The sequence below is a fragment of the Thalassophryne amazonica genome, chromosome 17 (assembly GCF_902500255.1).
Source record: "Thalassophryne amazonica chromosome 17, fThaAma1.1, whole genome shotgun sequence".
In the NCBI taxonomy this organism is placed as follows: Eukaryota; Metazoa; Chordata; class Actinopteri; order Batrachoidiformes; family Batrachoididae; genus Thalassophryne; species Thalassophryne amazonica.
In genome coordinates, this window is record NC_047119.1 from 64,444,866 (window position 1) to 64,469,297 (window position 24,432).

Genomic DNA, 24,432 nt, shown 5'->3' on the forward strand with positions numbered 1-24,432 from the left:
ACCTTCCTCTCCTTCCTTCCTCCTCTCCGCATTAAGAAGCAATGCCAGTTGGATCTCCTCTTTTGGCCTCATTCTTCTCCTGCCTGGTGGCTCCATCCTCCGCATATTTCTCCGTATATATGCTGCATCCCTCCTGTACATGGCCAAACTATCTCATTCTGGCCTCTTTGTCTCCAAACTGTCCTACCTCTGCTGTTCCTTTGATATGTTCATTACTAATCCTGTCCATCTGTGTCACTCCCAAAGGAAATTGCAGCATCTTCTGGTTTGCCACCTCCAGCTCTGCCTCCTGTTTTTTTGTTAGCACCACTGCTTTGAAGCCATACAGCATAGCTGCTCTCACTACAGTTGTAAATTTTAGTCTTTCATTCTTGCAGATAACTTTGTCACAAATCATTCCTGCCGCTCTTCTCCACCCACTCCATCCTGCCTATTCTCTTTTTCACCTCTCTGATACATTGGCCGTTACTTTGGACATTTGACTCCAAGCATTTAGCCATCTGATGGACTTATCGCAATTGTGTTCTGCTTCACTGGTTCATGTTCTTTACTGTTTGACTGAATAGACAATTAATCCAAATACTGGACTTACTGAGTAACTGCTGCTTATCTGCCTCTTCTCTGTCTTGCATGTTTCACAGTTCTTTGTTGTACTTGGTTTTATTTGTCAAATTATTATTGGTGGTATGACAAGAACAGATGGTCACCTGTCTGAGTCTGGTGTACTTGAGGTTTCTTCCTGCAAAAAAAACCAAACAAAAAAAAAAAAACACTTGAGGGAGTTTTTCTCTTACAACTATTGCAAATGTGCATGCTTCGGGAGTCTGTAATGTTCAACCTTACTTTTGTGAAACACATTGTGGCAACTTGTGTTGTGATTTGGTGCTATATTAAGAGATTGATTGGTAGATTCATTACCTTAACCCCTTCACTATTCCAATGTGCTTCCCTCTTTCATACACACATGTACACACTCTTGCTCCAAATGACTTTCATTCCCCCTTTTTTTTCCAGAGCTTAGCTCCAACTCTCCAGACTAGTCTCAACCTGCTCTCTACTCTCATGACAGATCACGTCATCTGCAAACATCATAGTTCATGGAGACTCCTGTCTGATCTTGTCTGTCAACCTGTACATCACTGTTGCAAACGAGAAAGGGGTTCAGAGCCAATCCTTGATATAATCCCACCTCAGCTTGAACGCATTTGTCACTTCACTGCTGTTACACTCTCTTTGTACATATACTGCATCACCCTCGTATACTTCTCTGCTCTGCCACTCCAGAATTCATCATACACCACTTCTTGGCACTCTGTCACAAACTTTTTTTAAATTCACAAACGTACACTGTAATGTCTTGGGGTTCTCTATACTTCACCATCAGCTCTGTCAGAGCAAACATTGTATCTGCAGTGCTTTTTCTCAGCATGAAAGCATTGCCTAGCTTAAACTGTTTTCCATAACTTCATTCTGTGGTTGGGCAACATTGTGCCTTTGTAGGTACTGCAGCTCCACACATCACCCTTACTCTTAAAAATCAGAACCAGTACATTTCTTCCCGACTGTTCAGGCATCCTCTCATTTTCCAAAGACTTTATACAGTTTGGTTAAATTCTCCACTGCAGTTTCTCCGAACATATCCATGTCTTCATTGGTATGTCATGAGGACCAACTGCCTTTTCGCACTTCATCCTCTTCATAGCTGTGCTCACTTCATTCTTACTAATCTGTTGCACTTCCCTATTTACTCTCTACACATCACCCAGCCTTCTGTCATTTTCTTCATTCATCAGCTCCTCAAAATACTCCCAAGCTTGTCAACACACTCACTGCTTATCAGCACATTTCCAAACCTGCTGCACGTCCATTCCAGCTCACCAGTTGTTCATCTAGCCAATTGATACAGGTCCTTTTCTTCTTCCTTGGTGTTCATCTTCATGTACAGCTCACTATATGCCCTTTCCTTAGCCTTTGACACATCTTTTACCCTCAAATAAACTTTTATTCATAACTTTAGCGCTTGAAATGGATACTCTTTTTGCCTTCTTATAATGAGTATGAATACACAGCTTTTACTGATATTTGCCAGCATCTGTCTTGTATTATTTTTTTAAAGTAATAAGTAGATTGCAAATATCCAAGGTGCCATGTGTGTGTGAAAGAGAGGTTTTAACTTAAAGGAGGGGAACACTTTTTTCTTTTTTTCTTGATCCTGACAGTGCTCAAATCCAGTGTTTCCACAGCCAGCCTCTTCAGTTGTACGGTACTTCATTATGAAGAGCAGCAACCTCAGGAACATTGAGATTTCTCAGCAGAAGGGCATTTGGTCCACAACACCAAGCAATGAGCCCAAACTCAACAAGGCCTTCCTGGAGAATAATGTCATCATCCTAATCTTCTCTGTTCAAGGCTCTGGACACTTCCAGGTAATGCTCTCACAGACAAAAAAAAAGAAAAAACAATCACATCTTCTTTTGCTCTGGCATATTGATTAAGTCTTGTCTTGCAATGTAGAGTCAGGTGCATAAGTGTTTGGACAGTGACTTGTAATCGTCTCTGTACACCACCACGGAGTTGAAATGATGCAGTCAAGGTGGCAGTGAAGTGTCAACTCCAATTCTGTCCAGAAATTTGCATGTAGACACTCGGTTCACTGCGAGAATACTCCCAGAAACAAATTCCCGTTCCAGTTGATTTGGCCTAGTTGAAAGTAACACTGGTTGTACATTAAAATATCAATGTCAAATTTGAACAGTTAAACACATTTCAGCTCCACCAACTGGAGAACTCTGGACTGGAACTGGGAAAATTTGCAGTGAGAAATCAATCAAAATGGCTGCACATGCGGTGTCAGCGTTATATTATATTAGATGTGCCAGTTCATGCACATTTATGTGTATTATTCACCTGCCTTTTTCATTTACCTTACCTCTCCAATTTGTATTGAGAGCATCAGCAGAGACAGACTGGCTTCCTGCATTGTCGTTGGGGTTTAACACAGCCTCACATGCACTGGCCATAACAATTACATGTATGTGTTCGACTCAAATTTTGTTGATCCGTTTACATATTCTAAATTATTCTTGATAATCTGGTTAATCTGGATCTCGTCTCATATATTTTTTTTGCATGTTTTTAGACATGTTAGACTTATGTAGACTGTAGCTTAACACTTAGAACTTTTCATTTTTAAAAATATCAACTTTTTACATGTTGATAGAACAATACCCCCTCCCCAAAAAAGTATATTACATGCCATGAATTTAATAGCAATTCACATTACTTTCTAAATTCCTGTTTTCCTTTTCTGCTGTTATAGCAGGCACCTAAAGCAATAATAATCATCATAATTAATCTTTCCATATTTTTCTTGTCTATAGGGCAGATGTAGAGTGCACAATTTAAAATAAGTTGTCTCCATGTATGTTGTCCATCTGTAGCCCATGGCGCCATTTTGGGTTCAACTGCGCTGAACTACTGAATGAACCTTTAATGTTTTCAACATGTTTTAAAATCATTTAACCGCATACAGCAACACATCCTATCAAGATAAATATAAAAATAGTTTACGTAAATTTACAATTTATGATTTATTTAATTAATTTAAAGCCTGATTTATGCAGCTGCTGCAACTGTAACTCCGTGTCATGCAATGACGTGTGACAGTTTTAAAGTTCTTCGTCTCCGGATTATGCTTTATTAAGGACTAATTTGACCCTCAACAAGCTTTTCTTTCTACAGTCATCACCTCCAAATCAAAGGTAAGCTGTATATTTTCCTCTTTTACCGACTTTGTGCTGTAAATGTGCAGACTTTTCTGATCCATTTATCAGCGTGCGCGCTATATAATATGATGGGAGACGACAGATTAAAAGCAAAAAAGTATCAGATCACAATCTTTTATGTCTGATTTAACAGGTGCACATCATGCTTCAGGTCCCAGTCTGAACACGGTTTGAAAAAATTAAACGGTTGAACTTTTAATCGCAGAAATGACTCCGGTCCCACTTTCCACAAATCAGCGACTGTCAGAGCTGAACTTTAATTTGTGCGTCCAGACTGCTCGAGGTTTTTAATGGAAATACATTGCGATCGGACGGGACACTTTATCCGATGTGAGCGAAAAATCCGCTGTACAAAATCCGTTATATACGGTGTTTATTACATGGAAAACAATACAAAAACTTTGGGACTTTTTTGTCCGGTGACTGCGAATATCTGGTTTATACGATGACGGTTTAGGTGAGTTTTACTGTTCATGGGACTGATCAATAAATTTACCTCTCAAAGCTTTGACATTGAAGTCGCTTCCATCCCACACAGCTGACTTTATTTTTCGAAATTGTTCTTCTGTTCTGAAGGGAATCTGTACATCTTGAAGCCCTTGTTGTCTATTTGTGCCTCCAAATGCACAACAATCTGCCATTTTCAGCAAATAAATTTATAAAATTGCTGGATTTACATGCAGACAGATTAACAGTGAATGCTATTTTGGACCCAAGATGGCACCATGAGTCACGTGCCCGATTGTTTTCGACTCCTCGTGTCGCCACTCTCTATCAAGGCACTCTAGCTTGCCCAGCTGTGGCGTGAGCCTTGCTCGCACTCCAGCCCAACTGTCCTTGTCCCAAAGTTACAGATCTGACTTGGGCTAATATTTTAGCAGAGGTTGTCTTTTTAAGCAGGAAGTAGAAGTTGAAGAACAGGAACAAGAAGAATAAGATAATTGTTCGGTGGCTTAAAGAAGCCATTTGCTTCCTTTTTGCATTTGTAACAAAAACATTAATGGGCTCGTAGCCTCTGATTGCAAAACCAGTGTTGGTATTATAAATAAATAATGCACCGGATTTTCAAATGTTTCATTGCACTACACATTCACCTCACATATGACGTCTGTTCAGTGACTTAAAGAGTCAGTTTACTCTTGTTTTATGTCTTGTTTAGTGACATTAATTAGCTCATTAGCTGAGCCCCTTAACAACATGTGTGCCTTATCAATAAATAATGCAGCGATTAAATTGATTTTGGTTATCATGTTGAATACAAGGTTGAATCTTTGGCCTGCACCCTGTTCACGCCTCTTTGTGCTCAGTTTGGAGAATCTCTGCACAATTGCCATTATTGGGGTACTTTACAAAATACAACGGTAACTTTTAGTTATGCAACAGCTCATAGTTGAGCTGTAAGTTATGTATATTTTGTTACTGGTAAGGGTGTGTAAGGTTAGACCTTAGTTGTGTGATGCCCCTTGTGTGAATTATGCTGTAAAAATAAACTGTGTTGAATCTGAAACATTGTAACAGAGCTCAGGATTCATACATCACATGCCTGTGACTTTGACTGTAGGTTCTATCCAATTTGAGGGCTTTTTTTTTATTGTATTTGTGTATTCCACAGTTCACACACCAATGACTGAGTGCATTTCCATAGTGTATATGTGTGCACACTTACTGTTATTTATGCAGTGTTTATCACACTAGTGTACAGAATGGACTTTTTTCTACTGACAGCAAAAATCAGTTTGTTGATTTGAATAGTTGGCACATTGAACTCTAATGGTCCAATATGTTGTCAGGGTTTTGAATCTTAATTTTTTATTTATGTACCAAAAGTCATGGCATTGTTTCTCCTCACAGGGTTATGCTCGCATGATGTCGAGTATCAGTCAGGAGAGTTGTGATGACTGGGGCTTCATAGGACTTGGAGGTGTGTTTAGTGTAGAATGGATCCGCAAGGAGAGTCTTCCTTTCCACTGCTCCCAACACATCCAGAACCCATGGAATGACAACAAGAAAGTCCAGATCAGCAGAGATGGGCAGGTGAGATGTACAGTAGCTCTAGGTATACATCAGTGTTTCTTAAACCTTTTCAGACCAAGAACCAGTTAACCAGTAAAAAAAAAAATCTTGTCAACCATTTAACTCCCTAAATATCCCAAAACAATAGGTCTGCTTACCAACAGTATCTACTAGGGGTGTAATGATACACAAAAATCATGGTTCAGTATGTACCTCAGGTCTGAAGTCACGGTTCGGTTCATTTTCGGTACAGTATGGGCACAAAATGCAAACCTAAATCTGCTTGTTGTTTAAACCAACAATTTATTGTAACATTATACAAACACGAAAATAAAATGATTGCAAAGTGCTGCCTGGTAATAAGTTAAATAAAATATTCTAAAAATAAACGAGAAATGTATGAAAGATAATAAAAAAAACATTCCTAGTTAACAGTTTTTAACAAAATATTTCCACAAGTAAAAAGCAGCACAACGGTTCCAATATGAAGCCCTGTTCAATTTTATTCAACCTTCATATTTTTTGCCAGAAAAACTAACTTGTCCAAAACTGTCATACTCTATAAGAAAATTTTTTAAGAGAATTAATGTTCAAGAATCCCTTTACCTTTGTACAATTTATTTTATTTTCTATCTCTTTCTATTAACTGTATGCTTAATGTTTGCTAATATATCTTTTTAAATAAAGTTTTGAAAACAAAACATTGTGGAAGAGGCAAAGAAATTGAGGAAAAACCACCTTAAAATATTTAGAACCACAAATAAACTTGATTCTTGATTTGTTTATTTATTTTGCCATTAAAATTGGCCATCACTTATTAAAATAAAATAACTTCTCAAGGCGAGGGCTTCTCAAAGTCTGGGGACTATTTAATCACAGCGCAGCAAACAAGGTCAGTTGGCTGAGCGAGTCGAGTGAGGAGGATTGTAGATATCCTTCCGCTCAGTGCTTTAAAGACAGACTGCTGCAGCGGAGGAGGAGGGGGGAGACCCACTGCCACTCTGTGACAAGAGACTTTCACTTTTAGCCGCCAAACATCAGAAAAGTCACTGGTAATGCCAGGAAAAGTAGTTAGATTTGTTGCTACTTGCCATTACAGAGGTCAGACGTTTCCTGTAGTTCTTGACCACGTTTTCACGCACTGCAACAGGGATTTTGGTCCACTCCTCCATACAGATCTTCTCCAAATCCTTCAGGTTTATAGTTTCAGCTCCCTTCAAAGATTTTCTATTGAGTTCAGGTCTGGAGACTGGCCAGACCACTCCAGGACCTTGAAATGCTTCTTACGGAACCCCTGCTTAGTTTCCCTGGCTGTGTGTTTGGGGTCATTGTCCTGCTGGAAGACCCAGCCATGACCCATCTTCAATGCTCTTACTGAGGGAAGGAGGTTGTTTGCCAAAATCTTGCAATACATGACCCCATCCATCCTCCCTTGAATACGGTGCAGTCATCCTGTCCTCTTTGCAGAAGAGTACCCCCAGAGTATGATGTTTCCACCCCCATGCTTCACGGTTGGGATGGTTTTCTTGGAGTTGTTCTCATCCTCTAAACATGGAAAGTGGAGGTGATTCCAAAAAGCTCTGTTCTGGTCTCGTCTGACCACATGGCCTTCTCCCATGCCTCCTCTGGATCATCCAGATGGTCACTGGTGAACTTCAAATAGTACTGGACATGTGCTGGCTTGAGCAGGGGGACCTTGCTGCCCTGCAGGATTTTAAACCATGACAGCATCATGTGTTACTAATGTAATCTTTGTGACTGTGGTCCCAGCTCTTTTCAGGTCATTGACCAGGTCCTCCTGTGTAGCTCTGAGCTTTCTCAGAATCATCCTTACCCCACAAAGTGAGATCTTGCATGGAATCCCAGACCGAGGGAGATTGACAGTCATCTTGTGTTTCTTCCACTTTCTAATAAATAATCATAACAGTTGTTGTCTTCTACCAAGCTGCTTGCCTGTTGTCCTGTAGTCCATCCCAGCCTTGTGCAGGTCTACAGTTTTGTCCCTGGTGTCCTTAGACAGCTCTTTGGTCTTGGCTGTGGTGGACAGGTTGGAGTGTGATTGATTGAGTGTGTGAACAGGTGTCTTTTATACAGGTAACAAGTTCAAACAGGTGCAATTAATACAGGTAAAGAGTCCAGAGTAAGAGGGTTTAAAAATTAACAGATCTGTGAGAGACAGAATTCTTGCTGGTTGGTAGGGGATGAAATACTTATTTCATGCAATAAAATGCAAACTAATTATTTAAAAATCATATAATATGATTTTTGTTTGGGGTTTTTTTTAGATTCTGTCTCTCACAGTTGAAGTGTACCTACAGTAAAAATTACAGACCTCTCCATTCTTTGTAGGTGGGAAAACCTGCAAAACTGACAGGGGGTCAAATACTTATTTTCCCCACTGTATTTACTTCAAGACTCAATAAAATGTTGTTGACATAGAAAACCTGTAAAGCTTACTTTTAGTACACAGAAAATTCACAAGAGCTATCGATAAGGGACTCGATAAGGAAGTGGATCGATAAGCGGAATCGATAATATCGATAAAATCTTATCAATACCCATCCCTAATCCCTACAGTGAAGCATGGTGGTGGCAGCATCATACTGTGGGGATGTTTTTCAGCGGCAGGAACTAGGAGACTAGTCAGGATTGATGGAAAGATTAATGCAGCAATGTACAGAGACATCCTGGATAAAAACCTGCTCCAGAGCGCTCTTGGCCTCAGACTGGGGCGACGATTCAGCTTTCAGCTGGACAGTGACCATAAACAGCCAAGATATCAAAGACGTGTCTTCAGGACAACTCTGTGAATGTCCTTGAGTGGCCCAACTAGAGCCCAGACCTGAATCCGATTGAACATCTTGTGGAGAGATCTGAAAATGGCTGTGCACTAACCCTCCCCATCCAACCTGATGGAGCTTGAGAGGTGCTGCAAAGAAGAATGGACAAAACTGCCCGAAGAGAGATGCACCAAGCTTGTGGTATCATATTCAAGAAGACTTGAGCCTGTAATTGCTGCCAAATGTGCATCAACAAAGTTTTGAGCAAAGGGTGTGGATACCTATGTATTGTACATGTGATTTCTTAGTTTTTAAATTTTTTTTAATACATTTGTAAAAATTTTAATTTTATGGGATGTTGGGAGGGGAAAACTATATTTACTTCATTTTGGAAAAAGGCTGTAACAACACAAATGTGGAAAACGTGAAGCGCTGTGAAAACTTTATGGATGCACCGTATACACAGTCACAAACAAGACCGAAAAACTGGCACATTTGTTATCTGCATGCCTCAGCTTTGACGGTTGGGACCCCAGTTTCCATTGGTGCCTTGTGGTAATTGTTTCTAAATCTGTTCAAGACAATCAAGAAGGAACAGTACATTTCCCAGTTTCAGCTGGACATGCTAAATCCAAGAAAGGGAATCTTTGAACACCCAAGGTTTTGTGCTTCACTAACTACAGAACATCCAAAAACCTCTCTCACAGCAGGTGCACACAGAGTAAATGCACAGAGCTGTCATGAACATGATCTCACACTTTCAGAGACTTGATCTGTAATACAGTATGTGTGAACAAATTGATAAAGAGAATCTACATAAAACAAAATTCAGACATGCTATAGGCGTTATGTCCACCAATGTCTACCCGTGTCATTCCTGTAAACTCCTTCCTATTTATTTTTGTTTTGTTTTGGGGATGTAGGAGTTGGAACCTCAAGCTGGCAGCCAATTACTGTTGATGTGGGAGAGCAGCTGAAGAAATCAAGTTCAGTAACTGGTATGGATTCACAGATCTGTACATTACACACACGAGTGGCTAAAAACTGGCACATACATTAACTCAAATGTATTTTTTTATATTTTTTTGCATGATTACAGCAATTCTTTTTATACTCAACAAAAATATAAATGCAACACTTTTGGTTTTGCTCCCATTTTGTATGAGATTAACTCAAAGATCTAAAACTTTTTCCACATACACAATATCACCATTTCCCTCAAATATTGTTCGCAAACCAGTTTAAATCTGTGATAGTGAGCACTTCTCCTTTGCTGAGATAATCCATCCCACCTCACAGGTGTGCCATATCAAGATGCTGATTAGATACCATGATTAGTGCACAGGTGTGTCTTAGACTGCCCACAATAAAAGGCCACTCTGAAAGGTGCAGTTTTATCACACAGCACAATGCCACAGATGTCGCAAGATTTGAGGGAGCGTGCAATTGGCATGCTGACAGCAGGAATGTCAACCAGAGCTGTTGCTCGTGTATTGAATATTAATTTCTCTACCATAAGCCGTCTCCAAAGGCGTTTCAGAGAATTTGGCAGTACATCCAACCAGCCTCACAACCGCAGACCACGTGTAACCACACCAGCCCAGGACCTCCACATCCAGCATGTTCACTTCCAAGATCGTCTGAGACCAGCCACTAGGACAGCTGCTGAAACAATCGGTTTGCATAATCAAAGAATTTCTGCACAAACTGTCAGAAACCGTCTCAGGGAAGCTCATCTGCATGCTTGTCGTCCTCATCGGGGTCAGTCACTCCAGTTTGTCGTCGTAACCGACTTGAGTGGGCAAATGCTCACATTCGCTGGCGTTTGGCACATTGGAGAGGTGTTCTCTTCAACTCTATGCGAAGGAGATGTGTTGCACTGCATGAGGCAAATGGTGGTCACACCAGATACTGACTGGTATCCCCCCCAATAAAACAAAACTGCACCTTTCAGAGTGGCCTTTTATTGTGGGCAGTCTAAGGCACACCTGTGCACTAATCATGGTGTCTAATCAGCATCTTGATATGGCACATCTGTGAGGTGGGATGGATTATCTCAGCAAAGGCGAAGTGCTCACTATCACAGATTTAAACTGGTTTGTGAACAATATTTGAGGGAAATGGTGATATTGTGTATGTGGAAAAAGGTTTAGATCTTTGAGTTCATCTCATACAAAATGGGAGCAAAACCAAAAGTGTTGCATTTATATTTTTGTTGTGTAGAAAGTTGTGGAATTACTGTGAAGTGTTGTTGGTAGAAGCTTGTCTTTTTGTCCTTGTTCAGCACCTGCACCAAACTAAAAGCACCTTGACACTTGCACGAACTTCCCTGCACTTCTGCGCAGATCGTCGCGTCAGTGCGCCCCACTTTGTACCGCTGGATGCCGCGCTTTGTCTCGCTTGACTCCATGCTATATAGTTAAACATTTCGTAGCTGATGACACATTTACTGTCAGCAGTTGGCTGATTAAACCATTCTCTCATCACTCACCAAAATCACAGAGAAATAATCACAGCTACAGATTGTCTCATGCGCAGCGTGTGGTGGAGAACGCATTTGGAATCTTGTCTCTGAGGTAATGATTTATAATACATATATATAGTGATGGATTGGTAAAACGGTTGCATTTTCATTCCTTCTTATGAGTTAGATAATGTATCTGTAAAATCATGTTTATTGTAGCTGTAACATCTCGTCATAATCGTTCAGATGCGCTGTGCGCAGTGATGCAGTGTTTTCGAATAGGTTACGCAATGTTCATGACTAGTTCACAAAATTAATGCATGCCAGAAGTTATGAACACTGGAGGATACAAATTCCACATTTCAGTTTCCTTTGCACACTGGAACACAGCTGCGCACAGTTTACAACAGTTTACTCACTGGCACGCTAGATAGTGTGTGAGTGCGGGGATCAAATTCATGCAAATGTCAAGGCACCTTAACTGTAACTCACACACTTCTTACTGTTTTTGCCTGGTGCTGCGACTTACATTTTAAAATGACTTATTTGTCAAAAATATGCCTCAGTCTTCACACCTGACAACAGAATGCTGCAACAACAAAAATACACACTGCTAAAAAAATAATGCACCCAAAAAATACTACTAAACTAAAATAGACTGAGAACACAAATGAAATGCCACCAAAAGTAAAACTAACAGCTAAACTGCAGATTAAAAATTATACAGCTGTAAACTGTAATCGAGCAGCAGAAAGAAAGTTTGGAGTGAGTGAGAAACTTGTCAAGAACTGGAGAAAAGCAGAAATAAGTTTCGCTACGGGGGGACAAAACAAAGAATACTATTTGTGGGTAAAACCTGATGAAGGCAGTCGGATGTTTAATGGCAGTCATGTTGAACTCCTGCAACTTGGAAGGCTTGCAGCTTATGAAATCTTGTAAAGCAATTTTCCATTCCTTTTTTATTTTTATAAATCCTTAATGACACTTTTTTCACTCTGGTGCAACTTGTGCTGCAACAGTGCTGAGTCTGAACTCAACACTTTGCAAATATTCCAGCATTCCTGTTACAGCACACAGAGCGTCCGGAAATTATTCACAGCAACATTTTGTTTTGTTACAGCCTTATTCCAAAATAGAGTAAATTTATGTATTTTCGCCCCCAAATCCTACTCACAACATCCAATAATGGCAACATGACAAAACGTTTTAATTTTTGCAAATTTATTAAAAATAAAAAAACTAAGAAATCACACGTAAGAAAGTGTTCACAACCTTTGCTCAATACTTTGTTGACGCACCTTTAGCAGCAATTTCCTCCAAACATAACGTCTGGCATTCACACCGAGTTCAATATCAGACCTGAGAATTTTGTTTCTAATAGAGTCCTTCGGGTGCCTTATTGTCAAACTCCAGGTGGGCTGCCATGTGCCTTTCACTAAGGAGTGGCTTCTGTCTGGCCACTCTACCATACAGACCTGATTGGTGGATTGCTGCAAAGATAAAGATAGTTGTCCTTCTGGAAGGTTCTCCTCTCTCCACAGAGGAATGCTGGAGCTCTGACAGAGTGGCCATCGGGTTCTTGGTCACCTCCCTGATTAAGATTTTTCTCCCTCGATCGCTCAGTTTAGATCGGCGGCCAGCTGTAGGAAGAGTCCTTGTGGATATGAACGTCTTCCATTTATGGATGGTGGAGGCCACTGTGCTCACTTGGACCTTCAAGGCAGCAGAAATGTTTCTGTAGCCTTCCCCAGATTTTTACCTTGAGACAGTCCTGTCTCAGAGAAGGAGGTGATGGTCTTCTGGTTAAGGTGTTGGGCGTGAGTCCAGAAGATCATTGGTTCAAATCCCCGCCTGACTGGAAAATTACTAAGGGCCCTTGGGCAAGGCGTTTAATCCCCTATTGCTCCCGCTGTGTAGTGAGCACCTTGTAGCAGCACCCTGACATCGGGGTGAATGTGAGGCATAATTGTAAAGCACTTTGAGCATCTGATGCAGATGGAAAAGCTATATAAATGCAGTCCATTTACCATTTTCTATTTCAGAGGTCTACAGACAATTCCTGCTTCATGCTTGGTTTGTGCACAGGTGTGATAGGTGTGTGTCTTTCCAAATCATGTCCAATCAACTGACTATATCTGACTTTGCCCCAGGTGGACTCCACGTAAGCTGTAGAAACATCTCAGTGATGATCAGTCAAAACAGGATGCACCTGAGCCCAATTGTGAGCTTCCTGGCAAATGCTGTGAATACTTATGTACGTGTCCGAATACTTATGTACACTTCCGAGTTTTTTTATTTTTAATAAATTTGCAAAAAAAAAAAAAACTACCTTTATTCGCATTGTCATTATGGGGTATTGTGTGTAGAATTTTGAGGAAAAAATGAATTTCATCCATTTTGGAATAAGGCTGTAACATAAAATGTGGAAAAAGTGAAGCACTGTGAATACTTTCTGGATGCACTGTCACAGTAATTATATAAAAAAACACTTGGTGCCAATTGTCCATAGAATAAATGTTTCTTCTTCAAAACAAGTTGCTATACTTGTGTTTTCACATCTGTAATTCTGTGCTTAATTTTTATTTTCCCCTAAAGTGCATAAGGGCCACACTGCCAGAAGTGGAGAAACAGACGGTTGGTGAAGTGAGATCTCTATGAAATGTGTCCCAACACAGTGGTCTGTTCTGTTCCATGTTTTATTTATTGTATGTGTTTTTCTTGAATATGTCCACCTGTAGCTCCATAATCAAGCTGCACGTATAATCTGAAATGGAGAACATGTTCCCAGACTGTTGTTAATGTCTGAAATGTGATTGTTGGGTCTGAACGTGAGCTCTGCGTACCAGCTGCTTCACTTCAGCAAGTTTGTTGATTACAGTTCAGATTATTGCATTTAGGCACACTTATCTTCTGGATGGTAATATTGTTGCAAAGGAACAACTTTGTTTTTTTGTTTTTTTAAATGAGTCAGTTCCTTAACATTAAAGTACTCAGCACTTAGACTTTTCCCTGTTTTAAGACATAAACTCACATTAAGCGTTGTAATAAAAAACAATGGTAGAAGTGAAAACAGATTTACAGTGACCTAAATGTAAAGGCCGGTCACACAGCACTAATGAAGGACACCGAAGCCAAAACGAAACAAGGAATCTGGACTTGCTTTGACTTTTGGAGACATCGTTTATCCATTGTCCAGCTTTGCTTCTGTAGCTGGCGCTTCGTCAGAATTTTCAAACTGTTGAAAAATGTGAACAAATCCTGACGACATCCTCAATTCATCCATATTCCGTTTTGCTTTCTGTCTTGACAGTTTTTTATCATTTGCGTAGCCCCATACTGTCAGCGTTCCGTTTGATCGCCATCCATCCTCCAGCCTCTTTCTCTCTCTCCAGCCTCTCAACGTCTCTGGCTAAGACGTGCGTGCATGCGCACACGTTGTCAAGACAGTGCAGCTGCAGCGAGTCTGTGGACAGCACAGACTTGCTGTCCACAGAAATGATCACGAGCTGGCTTTTGTTTATAAGCGTCAAGGTTGCTGTTCACTTTGTTTTTCTTTTGTTAGTTTCAGTTTTGTTTCACTAATAACACTAGTAACACTAATAAATCTTATCTATACCAGGCAGTTGACTTTCAGCAAGTCATAATTTTTCACAAGGCAAGTCACTGACAAACCCATAAAGTAAAATCAGTCACATATGTGGAAAGAGGTTAGCGCCGTATGGTAAAACTTACGTGACTGTTCATGAAGGAGATTAATGACAGAAGCAACCAAGACAGGTAGGAGGGACAGGCTTCAGTGTCTGACTTCGAAGACCTTTGTTACAACTTTTGCCTGTTGCTTCACCGCTCACCGCATCATGGTAGAGATTATGTTTAAAATAAAAAATGCAATCTCAGCTAAAACCTTCCACACACATTCTGGCAAACACAGACTGAGATGTTTTCCCCCTGATGTTTTTAACCACATCTTTGTGATCCACTGGACCATGAAGCTGTGGTTGCTGAAGATCCCAACAAAAGTCACAGTATTTACGGTTTGTCCAATAACGCGGTCACTCTGGTTTACAGGATGGCCCGCTCTAGACAGATTTATGTTTAGGAATTATTTATTTCACTGGAAACCAGGAGATGTTCAGTGGCTTTGGAACATTCTTGTGTTCTTTGCTCCACTTGTCTGTCATAATATGTAATAATTTTTATGTTAGATTGAAACAGGTGCACAAGTCTTTTGCACTTTTGTTTTATACTTTAATTACGCCCATCTCCAATGTTTTTTGAACTATTTAGTTGACCTTACTAACAGCAAAAACAGGTCAAAGTCAGAGGGGTGAGTACTTTTTGCAGACACTGTAGTTATGTTGTCAGGTTGTATTCATGTTATTGCTACTTCAGTTGACTCATTTGACTCTTTTGCACAACTAGTTTATTAAATAGTATCTGTGCTAATTAATTGTTTACTTTGTTTCCTGAGAAATATCTGAACAGTTTGCATATAAATGGTTTTCTTACACATCTTTTCTTCCCACCTAAGGCCAGTGGAAAGTCTCATAGTAAATAGTAACTATTTGCACTGACAGTCTGACACGTTTATGTTTTACACACGCAGTATAGTGTTTGGGAACAACAAGAATATGTGACACTTTTCTGACTTATTTTGGAATTGTATCCCTATGCAAATGTTTCTTGGGTAATGGCTGTCCATGTAAATGTTAACTTTTGAAATGCAACTGTTAATCTGTAACTTCAGCTATGTCATAGTTGTGTTAATATAATTTTAAAAATAAAATGTTGATAAAATTTATGTGGGAAGGCATGGACACATTCTTTTCTGTATGATTGTCAATCAGCAATTAACAGCTACTTTGATCATTTTTCTTAGTGTTGGAAACAATCAGCGATTAGTTGAAAAGATTGCAAAATCTTAAAATCTTCTCTTCTTTATCCTCTGGCTGCTCCAGTTAGGAGTTGCTACAGCAGATCATTTGTCTCCATCTCAGGCTGTCCTCTGCAGCTTGTCTCCCACCAACCTCCATGTCCTCCCTCGCCACATCTGTAAACCTCTTTCTCCTCCCTCTTCTCCTCCTGCCTGGTTGTTCCATCCTCCCTGGGTTCTTCCTCTGCGCATGCTGAAGCCATCTGCCTATCTGACTTTATCTCCAAACCGTCCTGCCTATGCTGTCCCTCTGTTATATTCACTTTTAATCTTGTTGCTTCTCATCACTCCCAAGTTAAATCATAGCATTGTAAACTCTGCCACATCCAGCTCCCACCTTCTGTCATTCTGCTTGCACCACCATACCTGGTCTCAGTACTGTCTTGTAAATTTTTCCCTTGTCAAAAATCTCTCCTGTCACTCTTTCCCACCCGCTCCACCCTCCCTGCGATCGTCTTACCTCTCAACAACACTCAGCTATATACAGTTGACGCCAAGTATTTATACTCATCTACCTTCACCACCTCGACTCCTCGCAACCTCACTCTTCCACATGCTTCCTCATAGTCGCATACATGTACTCAGTCTTGCTCCTATTCATTTTCAGAACATATGACCATCTGCCCAGGCTCATCTCAACCTGCTTCCTACTCTCACTAGAGATCACGATGTCACCTGCAAATGTCATAGTTCATGTAGACTCCTGTATGGTGGTGCTGCCCTGTTGCGACCCAGACTTCTGCTGCGACTGCTGTTTTTAAACTTTTGAATGTTTTAATTATCTGAATCGTTTCTTTGTCGAGGTGTTTGTGGAAAGCACCATGGCATTATTTATGCATCAGTTCTTAATAATGTTGATTATCTGGGAATTGCTGAGGATCTGCCAAACTTTTCCGAACGCGGAAGCAGGTGAGCGGTCACTCACCTACACCAGAGGACTTCTTTCCCTGTGATCTGTGGGAATCATGCCTCCGGCTGATCTGCCGGAGACACTGAGGCTACAACCGGCCTGCAGAGCACGTCATCGGAGAAGAGGCAGACAAGGAGGGATACGTCAGCGTCTTCGCCAAAGAGGCAACAGACCGCCGCTGCTGGATATGATCCTATGCAATGCGCGGTCTCTGAGGAATAAGATGGAGGAGCTTTGTACTAATGTCAGAGTAAGCCGCGGCCGCCAAAAACAACACAAGCCTCGCTTGTGGTGCAGATCCTGGATTAAGAAAAGACACAAGTATGAGGCCTACAATTGCCTTCTTAAAGAAATACAGTCCTCAGACAAACCAAGTTATGAGAACTTTCTGAGGATGGATGAGGCAGCTTTTGAGGAACTCCTTCAGAAGGTGGAGCTACTGATACAAAAGCAAGACACACACTTGATTATGGTGTTGTATAGGCATGGATGTTTCTCATATTCCTCAATTAAATTTTGTATCTCTTCAAATCCTCACACTCTTTTCTTCTTGGAGGCTGCCATTTTGTCCAACTAGTAATTCACATGATCACCAGCTCTTCTCTGATTGGCTGTTTGTTGGCAAACTTCACCAAACATGTTTTCAAGAATGAACATGTCCAAACTTTTGCAAACTAGTTTGGTGGTGTTTGGCAATACGTCCACACTACCAAACTCGGGCAAACTTTTCATGGCAAACACCACCAAACATGAAATTTGGTGGTGTTTGCAAACAAATGTTTGCTAGTGTAGACTAGGCTTAAAAGGCTTTGGGATTCGATGAAAGTGGCAGCTAACATGACAACAAAGAGGAAAAGTTTTGTAAGAGATGATCAGAAAAAAAGCGAGTGAGCTCAGTGACTTTTATTTTTGACATTTGAGACTCAGGATTTTTCTTTGGATTGTGCTAATATTTTAAATTACATTTCACCTACTGATTTGCGCACTAGGTTAGTAGTTGATCCAGGCAAAATCAGGTCACTTTTTAGCAGGGTTCAGAAAAATAATTCTGCTGGCCCAGATGGCATCTCAGCTTTTCTTTTAAAGACTTTTTCAGAGGAGCTTACACCAGCCTGGTGCCCGGTCTTCCAGCAGTCTGTAAACCAGCACTCAGTTCCTTTACTCTGGAAAAAATAAATTATTGTTCCAGTCCCCAAAAAACCCTGCCCAACTGTTAGCAATGATTTTAGACCTGTAGCTTTAACTTCTGTTGTTATGAAATGCTTAGAAAAATATATGGTGTCTATTTTAAAGTTAGAGATGAACTCCGATCTGAATCCTCTGCTGTGGGGGAGGCAAAGCAGCGGGTGTGGGAAGAGTTCGGAGCAACCATGGAGAAGGACTTATGGTCAGCACCAAGGTGCTTCTGGTGGACCGTGAGGCACCTCAGGAGGGGAAAACGGGGAACCATCCAAGCTGTCTACAGTAAGGATGGGACTCTGTTGACCTCATCTGAGGATGTAATCCGGCACTGGAAGGAACACTTTGAACTCCTGCATCAGACCGGAGCGCCCTCTATAGTAGGGGCAGAGCTGGAAGCTGATGGAGGATTTTCATCAGTTTCCCTGGTGGAAGTCACTGAGGTAGTCAAACAACTCCGCAGTGGCAAGGCCCCGGGGGGTTGATGAGATCCGTTCAGAAATACTGAAGGCACTGGGTGTGGAGGGATTGTCTAGGATGAGAAGTCTCTTCAACATTGCGTTGAGGTCTGGGACAGTGCCTAAGGAGTGGCAAACTGAGGTGGTGGTCCCTATATTTAAAAAGGGGGACCAGAGTGTGTACCAACTACAGGGCATCACACTACTCAGCCTCCCTGGTAAAGTCTACTCCAGGGTGCTGGAAAGGAGGGTTTGGCCAATAGTCGAACCTTGGATTGAAGAGGAACAATGCGGGTTCCGTCCTGGTCGTGGAACAACCGGCAAGCCCTTTACTCTCACAAGCATCCCGGGGGGTTCCTGGGAGTATGCCCACTCAGTCTACATGTGTTTTATGGACTTGGAGAAGGCGTATGATCGGGTACCCCGGGAGATACTGTGGGAGGTGCTGCGGGAGTATGGGGTGAGGGGGTCCATTCTCAGGGCCATCCAATCTCTGTACTCGCAAAGTGAGAGCTGTGTTCGGGTGCTCGGCAGTAAGTCGGACCCGTTTCCGGTGGAGGTGGGCCTCCGACAGGGCTGTGCCTTGTCACCAATCTTGTTTGTGATATTTGTGGACAGGATATCGAGGCGTAGTTGGGGGGAGGAGGGTTTCCAGTTTGGTGGGCTCAGGGTCTCATCACTGCTTTTTGCAGATGATGTGGTCCTGTTGGCTTCATCGGCCGGTGATCTCCAACACTCACTGGATCAGTTCGCAGCCAAGTATGAAGCAGCTGGGATGAGGATCAGCACCTCTAAATCTGAAGCCATTGTTCTCAGCAGGAAACCGATGGATTGCCTACTCTGGGTAGGGAATATGGCCTTGCCCCAAGTGAAGGAGTTCAAGTACCTCAGGGTCATGTTCACGAGTGAGGGGACGATGGAGCGTGAGATTGGCCAGGTGCAGCAGGGGCGGTATTGCATTCGCTCTACCGTACTGTTGTGACGAAAAGGGAGCTGACCCAGAAGATGAAGCTCTCGATCTACTGATCAATCTTCGTTCTACTCTCACCTATGGTCATCAGTGTTGGGTCATGACCGAAAGAACTAAATCACGGGTACAAGCGGCCGAAATTTGCTTCCTCAGGAGGGCGGCTGGTGTTTCCCTTAGAGATAGGGTGAGAAGTTTGGTCATCCGTGGAGAGCTCAGAGTAGAGTCGCTGCTCCTTCGCATTGAAAGGAGCCAGTTGAGGTGGTTCAGGCATCTGGTAACGATGCCTCCTTCGCGCTTCCCAAGGGAGGTTTTCCAGGCACGTCCATCTGGGAGGAGACCCCGGGGAAGACCCAGGACTAGGTGGAGAGATTATATCTTCACACTGGCCTGGGAACACCTCGGGATCCCCTAGTCAGAGATGGTCAGTGTGGCACTGGAAAGGGAAGTCTGGAGTCCCTTGCTGGAGCTGTTGTCCCCGCGACCCGAACCCGGAAAGCGGTTGAAGATGAGTGAGTGAGTGATCCTCTGCAGTTTGCTTACAGGAGAGGGCAGGGCACAGATGATGCCATTAATGACATCACTCACCTGTAACTAAAACACCTTGAAGACCCAAAGGCTTACGCACGTCTTTTATTTATTGATTTTAGTTCTGCTTTTAACACGTTACAGCCTCATTTACTGATCCAAAAACTAATTCACCTGTCAGTAAACCCTGTAATTATAAAATGGTTTTATTCTTTTTAACAGACAGAATTCAAAATGTTAGCGTTAACAACACTATCGCTGATCTAAAAAACATCAGTACTGGCGTACCTCAAGGCTGTGCCAGTTCACCTATCCTTTTTACTCTTTATACTAACGAATGCATTAGCCACTTTCATGGAAATCATGTTTTTAAGTTTTCTGATGACACTGCCATCCTCAGCTTCCTTCACAAAGACTCAGATCCATCACTGTACTTTAATGAGGTGCAGACTTTTGTCCACTGGTGTGATGCTAACTTTCTTACCATAAATGTAAAAAAAAACTGAAGAGATGATAATTGGCCCTTGCTCTATTGGTGATCATACCCTTCTGGTAATCCATGACAAAGAAATCAATCAGGTCAGCTTTTACAGGTATCTAGGCATTTAGGAAGAAACCTCCAGCAGAACCAGGCTCAGGGAGGGGCAGTCTTCTGCTGGGACTGGTTGGGGCTGAGGGAGAGAACCAGGAAAAAGACATGCTGTGGAGGGGAGCAGAGATCGATCACTAATGATTAAATGCAGAGTGGTGCATACAGAGCAAAAAGAGAAAGTGCATCATGGGAACCCCCCAGCAGTCTACGTCTATAGCAGCATAACTAAGGGATGGTTCAGGGTCACCTGATCCAGCCCTAACTATAAGCTTTAGCAAAAGCTTTAGCTTTAAAAACTTATTCGTGCCCACGTCAATTAGAGTTTTAAATAGTGATTCCTGGGATAGGCAGTAGGATTGTGCATTAATATTAGTGGTGCAACGGATCAAAAAACTCACGGTTCGGATCGTATCACGGTTTTGAGTCACAGATCGGATCATTTTTCGGATCAGCAGAAAAAAAGACAAAAATATAACTTTGCTTTCCATTTATTTAGTAGAACACTTATTGCAACCTTTTTGCTCACTAAATAAAACATGTAACTCAAGATGTCAATTCAATGCTTAAATAAAATTAATAATAAACACAAATTAAAGTGCAATATAAGACATGGCACCTTCATCCTTTAAATGGTCAGTGTACAAAAATAACTCAAAGGGCAATTTAAGGCATGACGCCTTCTTATAAACATGGAGTTTAAATAAAAACTGACCTATGTATGCACACATCAAAAAGAATGAAATGAGCAGACCAAAAGCAGACCTAAACTTCTAATTTCAAATTCTTCTTCAAAAAGATAAGGACGTCTACACTGTCTGGGGAAAGCGTAGACCTCTTTGCCGTCACTATGTCCCCTTCTGTGGAGCACACCCTCTCGCTAGGCACTGAAGTACCACGCACAGCTAGGTAGCGTCTTGCCATCATGGCAATGTGCGGGTATTTACACTCATTGCTTTTCCACCATGTCAGTGGATCATCATCCACTGGAATGTGGCTTGCTGTCTGGTAGGATGTCATCTCCTCTTTGATGGTGTCAGTAAAAGTCTTACTGACATTCTTGCTTGCAAAGGGCTCTCCAAAAAGCTCCACCATGGCAGACTTCTTTGGTGGAGGAGGTGTGGCCAAGCCTGCTCCAGTTGGCTCTGCAGCTCTACCCTGCATACAAAAATGCTTGATTCATTATAATTAAATTGATTATGTATTTTCTTATTTCATAAATTTGAAAAAGGACAATAACATTATTTCATAAAAAGCAAGTCATTGTTATTCCAAATAAAATTATATCAATATTATACATAAATATTCACTTTTTTTTGTTTACCTCTTCACTGTCTTCAGTGCCCCGACTGCTCACAATCTCACTGATGAGGTCAATGTATGCTTTGGGATATGGCAGGGTCTAGGTGGGACAGGGACTTGAACCTTGTATCTAGTGCAGTAGATCTGTGAAGGTAGTCCTGCAGAGTTGGGGGCGAAGTGTATCTGGGCTTTAGGTCCTCTTTAATGGCAATCTTAACATCTCTTGTGATTGCACTGTCTTCCTCACTAGGGGCCATGGATTGCATAATCCTTGTTTTTAGAGGTAGGATCATGGAGACAGATGGTCCGCTTTCAGTGCTTAACAGAGTTGTAACCATTTTTAGGGGTTTGAGCACCTGGAGGACCTCATCAGCCACTTTCACATCATCATCAGACAAGGTTACAATGTCTTTAACATTTTTCTTCAGGCTCTTATCTGTCAGTGCAGAGTATATAGCTGCCTGCTGCTCAAGATAACGCTCCATCATATAAGTGGAGTTCCACCTTGTAACGTCAAGTATGAGTTTGAGTAGGCAGCTGTAACATTTCTTGCTTGGTCTTAAGCACATGTGCAGCTGTTGTGCTTCGGTGAAAGTAGGAAACCACCTTCCTAATCCTCCCAAGGATGCGGTCCATCTTATTCAATGTGATTCCCTTTTGGGATGCTAAATTTATCACATGTGCAAAGCACCCTATTTGCGGACCCAGTCCTGCCTCATTCACTGCGTTTATCTGATTTTTAGCATTATCTGTTGTGACCGGGATATTTGTATTGGGTCTCTCTATCTTCCACTCTGCCACGGCTTCTGTCAATACCTGCGCTAGATTGGAGCTTGTGTGGCTCTCATAGAGGGGGCGTGTCTGCAGCACAGGGCTTCGCATCTCCCAGTTCTGTGATATAGTGAGCGGTCACAGTTACATAGCTTTCTGTTCCTCTGGAGGTCCACCTGTCTGTGGTGAGAGCAACAGAAGGAGCCTGTGACAGTTCTGTAACAATTTTTAACTTTTCCTGCTCATACAGACTTGGCACAATCTTTTCACTGAAGTGGGTGCGCGAGGGAATTTCATGACGTGGCTCAAGCACATTAAGCAGATGTTTAAACCCCTTGTTTTGCGCAACGGAGTATGGCCTCATGTCTGCAGCTATAAATACTCCGATAGCATTTGTTATAGCTTTGGCCCTGTCAGATTCTGCTGCTAAAGGGTGTTTAAATGCCGATGTGATTAGTGGTTGATGCGCAGCACTCGTCTTGGATCCCGACGCCGGAGCTAGCATGCCAGGATGATTCTGCATCAAATGCGCTGCCATGCTGGATGTATTTCCACTCTCATATGGCTTTCTCGTGCCACAATGTCGACATACCGGAATTGTTTTACCCACCACCCTTCGTCCATCATTGTATGTGACAGGGAAGCCGAAATGTGCCCATACATGCGATTTAAATGATGCAGGCGGGTTTTCAAGCTCCTCTCCTCCTCCGCTAGCCATGACTACTGCTGTGCTTTTCACCTTTGGATTGAACAGACGCGCGGCCACCACACGAACATGCCCCCTTTGTTGTATGGCTGGGGGGCCTGGCTGCCTTTTTGTTTGTCTTTTGTTTTTCCTTCCAGGTGGCTTGCATTTGGAACTGACTGGCTGTGTTGCTGAGTTTATTAGGACCTCACCCTGATCACCTGAGGCTGATCACCTGCGGCTCATCAGGACTCACAGCTGTGGTGCATCTGCATGGATTGGAACATGGTGGCATTTAAGACTGGAGTGCACAGTGTGTATTTGCCAGAGACTCGACCTTGTGACCAGACGGGTGAGATCGTCGTCTCGGGAGCCATCTCATCATCAGTGGATGCAGAGAACGTCCAGGTTTGATGCACGGTCTGTGAAAGAGGAGGGGGTGAGGTCTCACGCTCGTCAGCACACTTCCTGAGGTACGTTAGATTTTGTGACTAACATTTTTACAGTCAGTAAATGTGGTGTCCCTCACACCTTTTTATATTGAGCTGTATGTTAGTCATGTATCGACTTCCACTGCAGTGGAGTTTTGTGAACTGGATGTTCCATGCCTGCAGGTTGGGAAGTTGATTAGTAATCAAGCCAGGAAGTGTTTGCTGTTTGTACACCTTTAAGTGTTCTCTCTGTGTGTAGAGTGTGGACTCACATAATGGTTCCTTCTTTCACAGACTCGGTTTGTTGCGGCCACCTGGGGGGTGTCGGCGGGGTCCTTGGGTCCGAACAGCTTCTGGCTCCGGACCGTTAGCGCTGCTGGGAGCGCACCACGCCAGACCGCACTTTGTTTTTTATGTATCACTGTTATGTATTAAATTCAGTTAGCCTTTGTACCGTGCTCTGCTTATTTCATACTGGGTCCTTCAAATGCTGGTCGGTTCTCCGAGCTGCGTCCGACACATAACACCCTTATTTATTTATTTATTTATTTTGTCAACCAATCTGCTGACCACGTGCGTACCGAACCGCAGAGAGAAATCCGTTTGGATCACGGATCAGTTATGCTCTGTTGCACCA

General features: G+C 42.1%; 1 protein-coding gene across 1 annotated transcript in view; it reads left to right on the plus strand.

The window, feature by feature from the left end:
* The window catches only part of LOC117529122 (3'-5' RNA helicase YTHDC2), a 143,088-nt gene extending 128,950 nt beyond the window's left edge, over positions 1 to 14,138 (plus strand). The window contains exons 26-29 of the mRNA XM_034191822.1: positions 2,220 to 2,426; positions 5,637 to 5,819; positions 9,502 to 9,576; positions 13,638 to 14,138. Of these exons, the coding sequence (XP_034047713.1) occupies positions 2,220 to 2,426; positions 5,637 to 5,819; positions 9,502 to 9,555 (444 nt within the window). The 3' untranslated portion in view covers positions 9,556 to 9,576; positions 13,638 to 14,138. The remainder of the gene's footprint in view (positions 1 to 2,219; positions 2,427 to 5,636; positions 5,820 to 9,501; positions 9,577 to 13,637) is intronic.
* Positions 14,139 to 24,432: the final 10,294 nt, after the last annotated feature.